The sequence below is a fragment of the Chaetura pelagica genome, unplaced genomic scaffold (genome assembly GCF_000747805.2).
Source record: "Chaetura pelagica isolate M959 unplaced genomic scaffold, ChaPel_1.0 scaffold82, whole genome shotgun sequence".
Taxonomy (NCBI): Eukaryota; Metazoa; Chordata; class Aves; order Apodiformes; family Apodidae; genus Chaetura; species Chaetura pelagica.
The window spans coordinates 264450-280191 of NW_009952990.1; the positions used below are offsets into that span (position 1 = coordinate 264450).

The window sequence follows — 15742 nt, forward strand, 5'->3', positions numbered from 1 at the left end:
TGCAGTTCATCAGCTGTTAAATTTACTGCTCATTGGCTCACTAGCTTCAGCCTAAAGCAAGCAAACAAGACTTTTGGCTAAACCAGATGCAAGAAGTCTGACACTTCCAGTTTTATTTCCAAGGATACCTCTTTGCAGGAGACTCAGAGTTTGCACCAGTCAACCTGTGAAAGAGGATCCCTCCCAGAGGGCATGTGGGGCTGAGCATGTCCTCCCTGCCACATTCTGCTCCCTGCCACGGGGACAGACTCTGCCCCAGTGCTGTCATGGCCACAATGCAGCTTCAGACCTCCTGTTGTGTTCAGAGCTAGACCAAGTTGTTCAGGAAGAAATGCAATGCACTGTATTACATTGCTCTCACACTGTAAATTATCTCAGTGATTTTATCAAGCTTTCTCACTTTCAGCACCATGTTGATATTTAGAAATGATGATCATCTGCGTTTGCAAACAGACTGTTGAAACTCTGGTAGAGTTTGGCTTGCTTTCAGCAGTTCTGTGCAGGAGAAAAAAAAGGCTTCCCAAAAAACAAAATAGGTCCCACAGAAGGATGCTGACTACACCTGCTAATGCATAAGAAGGCAGTACACCAGTACTGGTATCATGTACCAGTCTATGCTGACCATGCTGGTAAGCTTCACTAGCATCAGGGCTTAGTAGCTGCAGCTATCCTTTCCCATACTTCCCTATTTTTTCTTGCAGCTGCCAAAGGCCTGATGGTTTCCAGTCCTGCTGCAGTAGATGAGAATAAAACTCAGTGAGCACCTGTGACAAGGAAAAAAAAGGAGGCAGTGGTGGCTCCTTTATCAGATTTTCCCGTTCTTTCTGCCCACGGAACACACAGGCACATCTCCAAGCACACATTTTCTCTGGTAGGAGAAACCACCATGGGAGTAGGTTTTGCTCGAATTGCCATTAACTTTCAGTTACTTTCTGTGCCCTTTGGAGGTGAGGTAAAGGCAGTGGGACAGTGAGGAAACAGGTGATGTGTCTCAGCTTTGGAAGCAGCCATGCTGCCATGGGGAACAGTGGGCAGGGAAGCACTTCAGAGATGCCAGCTTCAGGAGCGGACATGCCTGAAAGAAAAGAACAACTGCTGTCCAGTAAAGATTCCGATAAGGCTGAAGATCCCATTTTCTTCTCTAAAGTCAGAAACTAGCCTTTTGAGAATGGAGAGTGTGAGAACAAATTGCAGTGCACCTAAGGGAAGCTGGCAGTGGACGGTGCAATCTGTCTCCTGATTACCTTCTAAAGTTGGCAGTCTGGTGGTTTGCTCTTACCATTCAGTGCCTAGCTACTGCAACCGCAAAGATAATAATTCATTAGTGTCAAAATCACATATGCTTTTTGAATTTGGTGACTGAAAAATAAAGGAATACATACTTAGGCTATCCACTGACGTTTGATAAAATTAATATAATTTGGGGGTTTGGAGAAACAAACAGCATTAATGTTATATTTCTTTATATAATATTAAAGAAGAAGTAATAAATAAGTCACCCAAGGTACAAGTGTACTACTTCACATACTGCAGGTGTTTCTGTAACAATGCTGTCAGTTCAACTAATTAGAACGTAGACAAGGGAAGTGTGTGACCTGTAACGGTCCATTGTTCCTGAAGACAAAAACATAATGAAATATAATGTCTTCCTCCCATTGGAGAGTAATGAAGAACAAAACTAATTTGTCGGGCCAAAAATTAATTAGACACATCAGATTCGATTGTACCTATTACTGTGAAGGTTTGCAGCTGTTCCTCATATTATTATGCCAATGATAGAATGTAAGAGTGAACAGGCCAAATTATGAAGAGAAATAATAGCTATACCATTAACCAACATTGCTGCTATCTCCAATTTTATTTCTAGTTTTCCAAGTGAATTTTTTAGTGTATCAATAATGATAATACATTTTTTATTCTTGATTCTCTTAGAGTTTTCCATAAATTTTTTCAATTTGTTTCTTGCAGTAGGGGCACAGGATTTCTGTAACAGTGGCACAATTTTTATCTAAAGAAATAATATACTTCTTACTGCTCCATATTCTAGTAACTTCAAATGTTCAGAACACCAACTGTAAATAGTGCCCTAGGCACCAACAGTAAGAGTAAGACAATATTACAGTCATCTCAACAGGAGGAAAAGGGAGCTTGAGCTATTAGTTCCATAAGTCTGTCAACCTGCAGAAGTGGTAAATTAATTAAAAAAATATTACATCAGTTTCACTTGATAATCCAGTTTTCTATGTCTTTATAACATCTTTCCCTCCATTGGCTATGAGAACTCTGCATTAAAACGAGACACAATGTCAGCAGGCAGTGGGACATGAAAAGCTAACTAAATAGCTCTATTCAAATCTTGTCTTTTGCTCCATGGATTTTTATGCTCTCAGAAGTGATTTATGAAAGCACTTCTGAAAGTCGAAACAGGCAAAACAAAATAAGAAAACAGACAAACACTTACCAATTATTATGGGCTGTGGCTCACTTTTTACTCCCACACCTGCACTGGTGCTTGCAGCAACTTCCACGCGGTACTGAATACCTGGATACAGGCCACCTATTACTACAGACCGAATGGCTGCATCTACTGTTTTGTTGATATGAAATCGAGTCTCATTACCTAGACACCAGATCTGGGACAAAAGTGGACATATTAAAAAATGTGAAATTCTTCATACTCATAAACAAACACACATAGATTTGACATATCAAAGTATTGCATGACAATCACTTAATTTGGACTTCTTAATGGTGTTGCTGTTCAGGAGTAGATGGAATTGGGAAGATTTATATCATCAAGCTTCCCCAGATTAGCATAGGACGAAGCCAGCTGCAAAGTCTGCTTCCAAATTCTTCTCTAGACTCTGGCTCAACACGGAGTGCAAATTTCTGTGGTTACACTTCTTAGAAGCACAGACAAGAATAATGCAAAAAATGAGCTGTTATACACTAATTGAAATCTTGCCCACTAATATGATTACAATTAAACCTCTCCTAAAATAAAATAAAATAAAATCAATTTCCCATTGAATAGCAAAAGGACACAAAATAATACAAGTATTACTTCAAACATTTCTCAAAGTACTAAAGAAGAAACAATTTTCAAAATGCTTTTCAACTTCCTTTCACTGCACAACAGGGATATGTGAAATTTCTGAAAAGGAATAAGCACAAACTAATTTTTTTCAGGTGCTTTTGTGATTATTTACTTAGTTCAGAAATCCAGATATCACTTCATGACTCATTTACTCTCTAAATAAAAGAAACACTGTAATCTCAACTGGCATTTTGTGATGAGAATGGTCTATGATTTCAGAGTGCTATTTCTCCCCTTGTGTTTTTCCATAGGTTTTTCCCAAGAAAATTGAAAACCAAGACCTTTTAGGGATTCTTATTCAGTTAATGTTATCTGCATATATTGCTTCTGTATTGTTAGAGAAAACATTTACTACCACTCAAGAAAATCAATGGATAAAGATATCATATATACACTAGATCATTATAACAGCAGAAAAAACCACTAATGGTGGAACCACTATCAGCAACAAACCAATGTGTCTAAGCAATAGTAAGGTTCTCACTGTTGATCCTGCTAAGTGTTTTATCATACCTTATCTCTTTCCTGTGAAACACTGAGGACAATTTGGAGGGCAAAACTACCCTTGTTCTCCTAAGATCAAGTAGATTGTATTTGCAGGCCAGAATGCAGTAGGGTGAGAAATTACTTCAAGCTTTCTTTCACTCTTTGTCTGTCCTGGTCTGAGGCTATAGCAGCCATGAGATGCCCTAATTAAAGGCATTTAATTCATAAATTAATGTACAAGCACTCTGTTGTTTGAGGTAGAATCAACAGATCTACATTCAATTTGTTAGAAAATGTACTGTGAAACCTCAGCAGTCATTTTATTGGACTCTTCACACTGTATTCACTGTACCCACCTCACTAACTAGGCAGGCACCTAATCTAATGCAGAAGGGATGTAATAAGTAGTGACTCCAGCTGTTTTTATAAACAGCCTGGAGATCTGAGCACTCACCTGGAACATAGATTTTATCAACCATCAGCCTACTTTGTTTCATATCTACATATTTTGTGGTTTAGGAGTGTGCTTTACTTATCTGCTTATAAGCCCTTATGATTAATATTGACTTATACTGGAGTCAGTATTGAGATTAATTAAGCCAAAAGATAATTATTAATTGACATGAAAATGAGATCAATAAAATACTGGGATTAATAAATCTTGATATTGATTAAAAGCAAAACAGAAGAAGTGCTATGCTAAATATAAATACTGTGAGCATTTACTGCATCCTTCTCACTGGGGAATAAGCTGGAAGAAGTTGAACCATTGCTTGATTTAAAAGTCAAGTACTTTCTCCTTTCTTGATACTGTGCTCCCTCAAGATACAGACAGGAGAAAAATATGACATTTTTTTGAGTGGAATAAGTTGTATCCACCAATTCCACCTTTTGTGAAACTGTCAAGAAAGCTGCCTGGCTCTGTTTCAACTAGGAACTTCACTCTAGGTTATACAAGCCTGTGACAATGCTAAACCTTGCCTGAAGATTTTCTCCCTAGTCTTCCACCCCAATAACACATTGCATTCTTTTCCGTGTTGTAAAAATTAATTTGTGCAAAAGTAAGCTTAGTGGGCAATTATAGACTACAACAAAATTTAAGGTGATATATAAATAGTGAATACTTTGAGCCATCATAGCAACAAAGGAGGAGAAAATAAAACCAATGTAGGCAGCTCTCATGTAACAAACTCTGGATATAGCAGTGATGTTCAAACTGTTCCTCAGAGCAAACCACATAGCATTTTGTGAACCCTAACAGCGACAGTACCCAGAAGAAGTCTTATTATTTTCCCAGAGCCACAGTCCTTGACTTTGATCTCGAAGCAGTAGGATTACCATTTTGCAGGGGAAAGAAGAGTTATCTTTCCTGCCAGCTTTTATGCCACATTGTAGACACTCTAAGACAGGGACATCACCACCCCTCTTGAGAATGCAGAAGCTCTTAACATAAAAAACAACTGTCTTCCATTACCTCTTTCCACAGCAAGGAAAAGAAAGAAAGAGAAGGACTCTGTATTTACAAGCTATCTTCTGGATCTAGCACATGGTATTTTTTATTTTAATATGAAAGTAATAATGCATTAAAAAAAAAAAGTTAATAAAAAACCAGAAGCATTCAGTCCTCTTTCTCCATATAATTATACGGGCTGCTGTAAAAGCTGATGCTGTCAGAACCTAAATCCATAAACAGTACTATTTTTCTGTAATTCAAGAAAGCTGTTTGCTTAAACACACAACTCTCCCATTACTCATTGTTTCTACCTTATACTCCTGGATGACTCCATTTTGGTGATCTGGAGGGGGAGGATCCCAGGAGATGCTGATGCTTGTGCTGTTGTGGTTTCCAACTGTCAGGACAGTAACAGACTGAGGAGGGGCACTTGGAGCTACACCAAGGAGAGGGAACAAACAGAAGCAAGACATTAATCCATTTGCTAGAGCATAAATTCTGCTGACGTGGTGTAAGAACAAGCAGAGAATATATAACGTCCATACCCCCTGTAGGCCTAAGTATGCACATCGTGTTAGGCAGTGACAATTTTGAAAAATGCCTTTCTTTAGAAAAGCATTGTGCTGAATGACAATGTGGAATTTGTGGCAATGGAGAATCAATACAAATAATTTGTAATTTATTTATATTTAGCATTTCTTAAGTTTGCATTGGATTGCTTCTCATGCTTGCATTTGTGTTCTGTAATATGCATGGATAGCTATGAATATATCAATGAAGTGATAATGTGAGGCTGCTTCACTTGGCCTGAGAAGTGTTTTGATTCTTTTTACCCCACATGATCTAATAATAGTATGAGCAGCAAACGTTTAAGGATCTTTTTGTGTTTCCTATTTGTTCTCCACAAAGATATTAACTTAACAGGTTTAAACATAAAACCTTGCACCTGTGAGATAGAAAAGTGTTGAAGTCTTCAGGGCTTTACATCACATGCCAGTGAAGGGGGGAGGTGCTAAGTTAGGTCAGATATATTCTTATGCCCTCTTTTCTCTAGGCTAATTGCTTTCTTTTCAGAGTCCTGTTCATTTTAACCATTCAAAGCTGTTTGGCTGGTCACTGCACATCAAGGCCATAGCTACAAGACAATTGCTTGACAGCACTGCTTTCTTGGCTAGAAGTGTGAAAAAAAAAAATTTAAAAAAAATCATAGCTGTTACTGATCAGAACTATGCTGGTAAAGCCCCTCTTGCAGCTACCCCAGCAGCAGGATGCTTTTATTGGCACAAGACACGTTTGAGAAGCAGTGCAGCCACTACTGTATGGATAAGTCCCCTCTGTGAACATTTGGTGCATCTCCGTGAGATGCCATAGCTGTAGCTGCCATGGCAGAGGCCTGTGGCATATGGCCCTCTTAAGTCAGTTGAAACTTCTTTTGGCCTTCCATCTTCCCTCCCTTACTTCTAGGCAAGTGTCAAAACTCCACCACAGTGGCAAGCTAAGTCACCAAAGTCGAGTGTGTTATATTAAAGTATAGTCCCTGGGCAAAAAAAAAAAATATTGATAACTGCTGCACTGAGCTGGTTCTAGGATCCCTCTAGTCCATTTATCCCTTTCCATCTATCCAGTCTTCAGCTATGAGAAAGAGCCCAGGAAAGTGTGAACTAATAGAGTGACCACCTAGTGATATCTCTACAGGACAATTTTCCAATTCAGAGAAGCTTGCTGCTTAGACACCTTCTGTTCCAGGGCAGTGTCTTCATATTTAGCAACTCCTTATGGAATTTTCTTCCATGTATTTCTCATCACCTTTAATATGATCTTAGAACATTGAATATGAAATATGGAAGCCTACGTTGAAGACTTGCCAGAACCTAAAACATTGATCATTCCCCTCTGCTCCAATTTGAAATCTAGGCAGCCCTCTGGTTCTGAGCATCTCACATTATGTGTCACAGATAGCTGACTTCAGTCCCCTGCTCTTGAGTATTCCTATCCAGAGAGGACTCCTTCACTGCCAAGTTCTATGGCAACAGGTCTCTAGTCTTATCTTTAACAAATATTCCTTGTACTACACTTCTTAGAAAAGCAAAGAGCCACTAGTACCTTTGTTTTAAAGTCTGGCAGGTTTAACACAATTAAACACAGGCACAGATATCAGGAGTATTCAAGTTTCCTGAGTCAATTCAGATTTCCTTATTGCTCCCCATGGTCTCTTTCAGACAGGCTATGTTTCAACTTCAGATGATCCTCAGCACCTGATCTGGCTAAAGAAGCTGAGCTCAAATTCTTATACTGATAACTCTGCAGTGCTGGAATAGCCTGTTGCAGGAATCACACAACTTTAAACTAAGGCATCAGAGGTGGGGACAAGGGATCATATCAGAAAAAAAACCAAAACAACTTTAGAGGTAAAATGACACAAATATTGCTTTCCTGTGAGGCCGCACATTTTGACAACTACATTTTCAGATGCCGGTTCAGCTGCAAAGCAAATAATGCGAGGTTGCATCTTATGACCTTGAATGATGCAAAGAAACAGTATACTGGGGGGGGAGAAATGGAGTTATATTGTGCACAATTTGACTCTTAGCTCAAGGTGCCCTTGGGCTACTCCTTGCAATCATGCAAAGCATAAAATTGGTGAAGTTAATAGTTGAATTGTGAATTTTACGGCAGGTGAAATAATTTGCCACATAGTAAAAAAACCCCCCAAAAAAACATTTTTAGAGGCTTGAAGTTATTCAATAACAACAACAAAAAAAAGAATAAATGCATGTGTGTGATATTCATTAGAATAAAATTGTGTATGAAAATAATAACCATTAAAATGACAAAGCTCAATGCTATATAACTAATTTCTGTTTTTAAGTACAATAGAACAGCCAGATGAAATGTATTTACTTTCCTCCTTAAACACAAAGGGCATTCAGAAATATAATTTCTTATATATACATGCCTGGAAACACAAAGAGAGAGAGAGAGAGGAGAGAGTAAATGCTAAAGAAATGTAAAATTAATACCATGTTTTAACATTTAGAGAAAAACATATGGCATTAATTTGTGTTTGCATTTAAACTGCATTAAAATTCTACTTGATATTCTAACAGTGTGGGTTTTTTTTTTAGTATATATGGTAAGTTTGAATTAAAATTATAATTGCAGCTGATGAACACAGCTGAACTTATCTTTTTAAGAGCTGCACTAAGGCAAGAAAGAATTGACAGACAGAGGCTGATAAAAACTAAGGAGACTTCCGTTACTGACTGTCATATTTTGTGCGACAAACAACATGCAGAAAAATTACTCCTCCACAAAATTATTCCAAGAGAGATTTAAAACAGTGGCTGTAACTGGAGGAAAAAAGTCATCTATCTTTAGAGCAAGCATGAAAGAAATAGTGAAAATTAGAAAATAAAATAATCTATTTAGTTCCTTTTTGTATAGGTATATGCATAAATGTCTTTAACAGTTCTGCTTCCTCTCTCTGGTAGTATCACTCTGTAAGCTGGCACCATGATATAAATTAAGCCACTTGTCTGACACTGCTGCAGTTATTAAATAGACCACATTGAAAAATAACATTTTTAAAACTGTTTTCTCATTTCCCTTGCTGCTGGCTTGTGGAGAACACCTTGCCTGATTCTTGACAGGTCAATTATTCCAGTGCTCAGCTTCTTCTTACAGATATGAAAGAACCCAAATCGCTGCTCATCTTTTCCAGACGCAGCCGAACAGAATTCCATTTGTCACCTTCACAAGGCCAAAGAGGCACGAGATGGATGGATACTGAACTGTGACAAATGTCTGATCTAGAGGAAAAGTCTAACTGCAGCAAAATTGATTTTTGGAGCTAGGCCTCAGAAGTAACATTGCATGTAAAATTCAATCCAGCAGAAAGCTGCTGCTACCTTTTGGTTGCACTTTGCCTTTACCAGGGCTATTCGTTTTGATGTTGCAAAAAACTTGTAACGTGTGCATCACTCTTCCAAATTATTTTCTAAAAATAGTATACCTGACATTTTTTAAAAGTCAAGTCTAAAAAAGCTCATTTTCGAAATGGAATCACAGGCAGCACAGCAAGTGGGATACCTTTAAATAGACTGCAATTTTTCTTCATCAGAAGAGAAGCAAACCATTTTCATTAAACATTTAGTTGATGTTATTTTTTAAATATATGAGCACCAACATAATTACAAAGAAAATGTGAGGAATTAAAGGAAATATATGTAGAACTGCATCTATAGAATGTCTTAAATTTCTCATGGAAGTACTTAACTTTATCACTCAAGCAAAAGAAAATTATTTACAGGGGCTGACATTCGTCTGGTGATAATACTATGTGTTACAGACTGATGTTTTTTTGAGAGACATATTTGAAAATAGACTCCTAGAAGGTTATATTAATCTCGAAAGTGAATCCTAGGCTACAATACATACCTGCAGGCAAGAAAAGTTTTTAAAATCTTCACGATGTGTAAAGTTATTCCACATGAACAAAGTGGCCTTCAAAGTAGGAAATTAACTGACAGGCTCAGCTTGGAGACAAGGTTTAGAAAAGAAAATATGTTTTTCTCAAGTATTCTATAGAAACAGAGAGGAGGTACAAAATCTCTCTTTTACTGTAGTTCTTAATTTACCTTTAGCAAGAGACCATTAGATGAACTAAATAAGCAACAAAGAATTGAAACTGGAGAAGAAAATCTGCTAGTATGGGGACAAAATCCTAGATTCTAACTCTAGAAAAGCAATTTCATCTGTAGAAAGCTTTTTAATTTTTTTTAAATTTCTTTTTTTTTAGCTTTGTTCAGGGTGCTGCAAAGGTATTCTCTACCAATGGATTTAGTCTTTATAGTCTGAAAAAAGAAATGGGAAACAAAGTCCAAAGTTTTAAATCAGATTTGAACCATGGCTTTCTGCACAGTCTTCTACATGTTGCAGGACACTGAATTTCCTCATATGTAAAGTATGAATGGCAACCAAGTTATCTGCAGAATTACTTACTTGTTGGGCAATAATCAAAATAAATAAAAGAGAAAGGAATAGAATAAAAAGGACATGGCAATCAGCCCCAAATTAAACCTCAGGAGTCTACTGAAAATTATTACAATGCATCTTCAATAGGCAAGGAGTGTACTCAAACCTCAACAAAACCATATGAGCATTTTGAAACTTCACCAGTATTTCTCCTCTCCCTTGCTTTGAAATAAATCAGTGAATCAGAGAAGATTGTTATGATCATCCTTCTACATTTACAGGAGAGATTTTCCAGGCAAAGGTTGCATTAGGTAGGTTATTGTACATTGCTAAGAGAAAAAGATGAAAAATACTCATATGTCACCTCACTTCTCTACTTTCCAATAATAAAGCTGTCCTGGGAAGCCTATGTTTTAGCAAAACTATATACCCTGCAACACACTATAGATATAAATGTTTGTGCATTCAGTAGCGTAAAACATTTATTACGTCTGCATCCTACATATTTCATAGAGGCTTGAAAGATATTTAAGGAAATCCTCCAAAGGACTAAATGGGATCGTTTCGTGGATGGTGTGCTAGCAGAAACAATAAAGTGGCATGTCCTAAAGACTGGAGTTCTTTCAGACTAGTTAAGTATCTGTCCCTCACTAGTCCCCTTTTCCCAACCAAACTGCTCATCTATGTTATTAATCATTCAGAAAGATGTGCTTAATATCAAACACTCATCTGCAAAAGGTTTCATTTATTAGTTTTCTTTTCAAAGTGCAGACTGAAGCCTTTAGTTGTGACAACACTGATTATAAATGAATGGCTGCTATGCATAATTCTTGGAAGACCCAAAGCCACCTGCAGATTAGGTGTCAGACAGAAGAACATAGAACTGGCTCAGTGCTTTCTCATGTAATACTTAGACCACAAAACATAATATTATAGCAAATTCTAATGACAACCCTCTATCTAACAAACAGAAATCACGTAGAAGAAATAGCGCTGAACATACACAGATGTACAGATGCACAATAACCAAAACCACTCTTGATTTCACCTTCAGTGCTAGGTATAGAAGTTTTGCTTTTCGGATCATTTTACTAACCTTCCTCTGTGGTACGAGCAGACTTTGACTCACTGTCCATTCCTTGGAATTCATTGAAATAAGGTCGAACTTTAATTTCATAAGTGACCCCCTTTTTCAAGTTGACGAGGACAGCACTGCGCTCAGTTGGAACTTTGACCTCCAAATTCTGCCATACAGCTGGAGAAGGCAGCCCAGACGTTTGGCGATACATTACTCGATACCCCTGAATAAACTGGGATTGGCGGTCAACCTAGAAAAATATCATGAAATAATGTGTCAATAAACATATTAAAGCAATGAAACAGTATAAAAAAAAAAAAAGAAACTAATTGCCTAGAATACTTTCATCCTCACAAAAAAAAATAAAATAAAAATGAACAGTTGTTTACGCTGCTGAATTTAAAAATCAAACTGCCTTCTTTTAAGTCACTGTTAATTGTCGATAAAGAACATTTTTCTCATATTATGTTATAGAACATTTCCTTCTATTTAACTTCCTCTAGATCTATATAAAGTGACAAATACCACCTTAAATCGTAAAACATGGCCCCACCCCAGCAACAAATCATGCAAAGAGAACTTTGGCATAATGCTTACTTCATGTAAACTTACTAAGCACATCTTGGCTACTGATGTGCTGAAAAATGAGAAGAAAAGAAAAACAAATTCTTTTCAGAAAAGGGCAAGTCTTTGATGATAGCCTACATGTTTTCAGTTAGTCCATTACTTGGCTCACAGCTCATCTTTTCATGCAATGCTCAGGAAAATAAAATAAACATAAGACAGATGCAAAGAAAACAGCTTCCAAGGACATGTGCTGTTTCTTGTGTTCATAGTCTAAGCAGCCTCTTAGTATCCTGGGGTTGTGATGCTCTCAGGCCATCAGATGGAGATGGAATGTTGGTTTTGGTTTATATTTTATATGTTGCTAGGCAAGCACAACTCAAGACTGGACCATATGTAGACAGTTAACAATTCTAACCTATCATAGCTATAAATAGGATATTTATTTGAAAGAAAAACTTAAAATGTATTTTATCTTGGAGAGTTTGCACACATTTTTTTCTCTTGTGCAAAAAAAAAGAAATAAAAAGGCACTTAATGATTCGAGCTTTCATGATGTTTGCATGAATTTTGTGTGAAATAAATAGTCAGAACAATTTGATGGATAAAATCGAACCAAATCCAGCTGCCTCTGTAGCTGTGAAATAAAGCGCTGAAGAAAGCACAGCACAAAGAACAGGACTAGCTGTTTGGTACAGCTCTCGGTTACAACTAAGATTCAACAAGTAGGAATTATTTTCTGTTCTTAACAATTTGTAAACTCAAAGATATTCAGGAGTCAGACACACATTTGTTGACTTATTTTAAGAATAAATTAAAGGCTGAAAACACAAACCAGGGTCTATTATGTTTTTCCTATAACCTTGTTACAGTTTATTGAGGCATTCAGAGGGGACACAGATCCTTAAGACATTAAAAAGCAGGGCAAGCAAGAGGAAAGCTTTATTTATGAGAGCAAAACAGAAATGTCTTTCATCAAAACTGCCAGTGCTAAAAACCTTGCAACATATGTTACAACAACATTAAGCTTGCATTTTATAAACTTCTCTACATTCACTTTAAGTGAATTTATGCATTGGAAGAGGGATATAACTCACAATAATAGCTTGTTAATACTGAAAGAATCAAGCTGTGTTTTTAAGAAGAACATTAAGCAGCTGTTTCCAGATGAAGGGAGTCTGTAAATCATAGTAAATTGTTTTTATCCATGTTTGACTTTCATTAATTAAATGTTTTAAGGACGTAAAGACTTTATGAACCTCATGCTTACTACAAAATTCAGCAAGAATAATACTTTCATTCACTTTGCAATACAGATTCTTCACCTAAATTGTAATATAAGGCCATCATGTTTAATAATCAAAAGCTGATTTTGATTCCTACCTAATTTCTGTTACAGGCTGTGCGGAAAGATGGCATGACTTTGTTAGAGCTTTCTATTTTGCCTTTGCTGTGCTTTTAAGCTCTACTGACTGCTGCCTACTGGAGAACATCTGAAAATTCAGAACGGACTAGACTGAAGTGTAACAGTGTGCTGCTACAAAACTGCTTTGTATGGCATGATACAAACACAAATGCACCCACCAACTCAATGAGAAAAACTGGATGCCTATATTATACCTACAGTACACTAATTCTGAGTCTATCATCCTTTTGTATCTACTTGCAAATAGGCAATATACAAATTATTCATACATTTCTTTTCCTCCTAGACTTTAAAGTTCCCAGTCTAAAAGTCTAAATAAACAATACAAGAAATATGAGAACAGAATGCAGTAATACAGCAAGGATGTTGTGTATTTGAGTGCAATAAACTGGTTAGATTTGAGGCTCAAAGTTTCACAGAACTTTCAATTAGAAGTTTGATTACAATAGGGCTGAATGATCTGTCCAGTTTTCAGATTATTCACAGTCTGGGAGGGTACTTATGAAATAAAATACTATGAATTTCCAAAGTTTTCTATAAACACCCAGTTGCATTTAGTATCAAGAAGAGGATGCAAAGCTCTCTCTCATGCCCAATTAAAGCTAGTCTGAATGAACAGGGCCTTTGATATGGTCAGAATGTTTGGGAATTACTCAGAGGGCACTTCACTTACTGAGAAAGGTGGATTTTTTTGTTTTGTTTGGAGTTTTCTGGTTAGTGAAAAATTACTCCTGGGTAATTACACGGATTAACCAGAGAAATTTGTGAGGTATAGGACAGGTATATTTCACATATCCATATGTATATGTATCTATCTATAGATATGCATGTGTATATGTCTATACATATATGTATACAAAGTCACACATAATACAAAGCCTGTGACTTCATCATTTCCTGTGTTTGTTATGTGGTAATTATGTGTCATGCCAACTGCAAGCCACTAAAAATATGCTTAGCATTAAATACCTGCATTCAGCTGAGCTAAGCATCAAACAACTCTATAGGTTTGGTGCACATTCACACATAGGCAGAGTTGCAGAAATATGCACCAAGATTTGATGAAAGAATGTAATTTTTTTTTTTTTTTTTTTTTTTTTTTTAAGATGGTTGCCACTTCCTTGTACAAAGTACTTTGCATTATTACAGAGATTGCAGAAACTCTCTGTGTTAAATACTGGGACCAGAGCACATTTCTAGTCATCCAGTAACAGACGCTCTTAGCTACTCTTGAGATTGTACATCCACTCAAAAGAGCTGCAGCAATTGCTGACCTAAAGATACACTTTATCCCTCAAAAGACGGATGGCAGAAAATGCAGATGATCCTTTAAAAGCCAACAGAGAGCAAGTACTGAGTAGATTCTTCCCAGCACGACCTAATGCTTCAGGTCGAACTACAAGTGTTAGAGAAGTCCTGCATGCTCCTTCTCACACTCTTTTACACGTAGTGTGGGAGGTATCTACAAAGCTGACGACAGCTCTGTTTCTGCAGAACAGTAAAGTCATTCTCCCTGCATGTTCAAATCTGCACATACTAGAGCTAAACACGAGACAGGTTCAATGGCTGTGAGATCATTCAGTTAGGCTATTAAGTTGTTAAAAAGATGGCAAGAAACTCATAATGCGGTTTATGCTGCAAATATAAGCTCCTTTCAGGCAAATCTGCTAATCTGCACCCTAAAGACATTTTGAAATATGCTCTTTAAAATGTACATTTCTACCCCACAATATCCTAAGTAATACTCTGCTCCCACATCAATACCCACAGCAATTCTCCATCTGGGCGGAACACCTCACACATTGCACTGAACTCACTGACTTTCAGTGATCTCTGGAAATTCAAACATCACAAACATTTATCTCTTCTATAGGAACAAGACAAAGAGTGACTAAAGGACTTGATCCATGAAGCTTCCAGTGAAGCACATTCATTTACAATCAATGTCAAATTAAAAGAGAGAGGTAAATAATTATCCCTCTGGTTGTCAGCCTCCTAGAAGGCAGTCAGGATTTCAAATAAAAAAATATTTTGCCATATTGAATAACTGTTTTTCATTCCCACAGGTCTCCTTTATAATGTTAGGAAACTTTTCACATTTGGCCACTAATAAAACTCTCATTTTAACGCCCAGTGATGCAATAAGTGCTGAACTATATTTAAGGTCAGAGAAAAAGTGCTTGGAGTACACAACATGTGGTTGCAATGAAAATGCTCTAAAATCAGCCATTAGGTTTAAAATTAGCCATTTGATAACAGTGGGCATAACTGATTCCGTAAGTCTCATCAGCAATAAATATCTCTGCACCTCACCTCTCTATTTGTAAAGTTAGGATAATGACACTTTTTTTTTTTTCATTGTGATGTTAAATTCAGTAATGTTTGTGAAGCATCCAAATGTTATGGAGAGAATGACAGATAAGCAAGCATGTGAGACAAACTAATAATTTTTTGTTCAATGCAAGGTTTCAATGGTATGAATTTAATAAGACCAGGCACCACACAGTGAATAAAGAAGATAAAAAGAAATGTTGAATAGCTCCAGGAAGAAGAGATCTTGTATCTGACCAGATAATTACAGCTATGCTTTCATACTTATGCATAAGAGGGATAAATTTAAGTGACAGTGAAAGCCTAACTTCTGACATTCCTCTTCTTTTTTTT

The 15742-nt window shown here is 36.9% G+C and overlaps 1 protein-coding gene across 1 annotated transcript in view; it reads right to left on the reverse strand.

Annotated features, from left to right (window-relative positions):
- Nucleotides 1-15742, reverse strand: part of ROBO2 (roundabout, axon guidance receptor, homolog 2 (Drosophila)) — a 406098-nt gene that overhangs the window by 59763 nt on the left and 330593 nt on the right. The window contains exons 16-18 of the mRNA XM_009996507.1: nucleotides 11107-11338; nucleotides 5348-5472; nucleotides 2462-2633 (exon numbers count right to left, since the gene is read on the reverse strand). Of these exons, the coding sequence (XP_009994809.1) occupies nucleotides 2462-2633; nucleotides 5348-5472; nucleotides 11107-11338 (529 nt within the window). The remainder of the gene's footprint in view (nucleotides 1-2461; nucleotides 2634-5347; nucleotides 5473-11106; nucleotides 11339-15742) is intronic.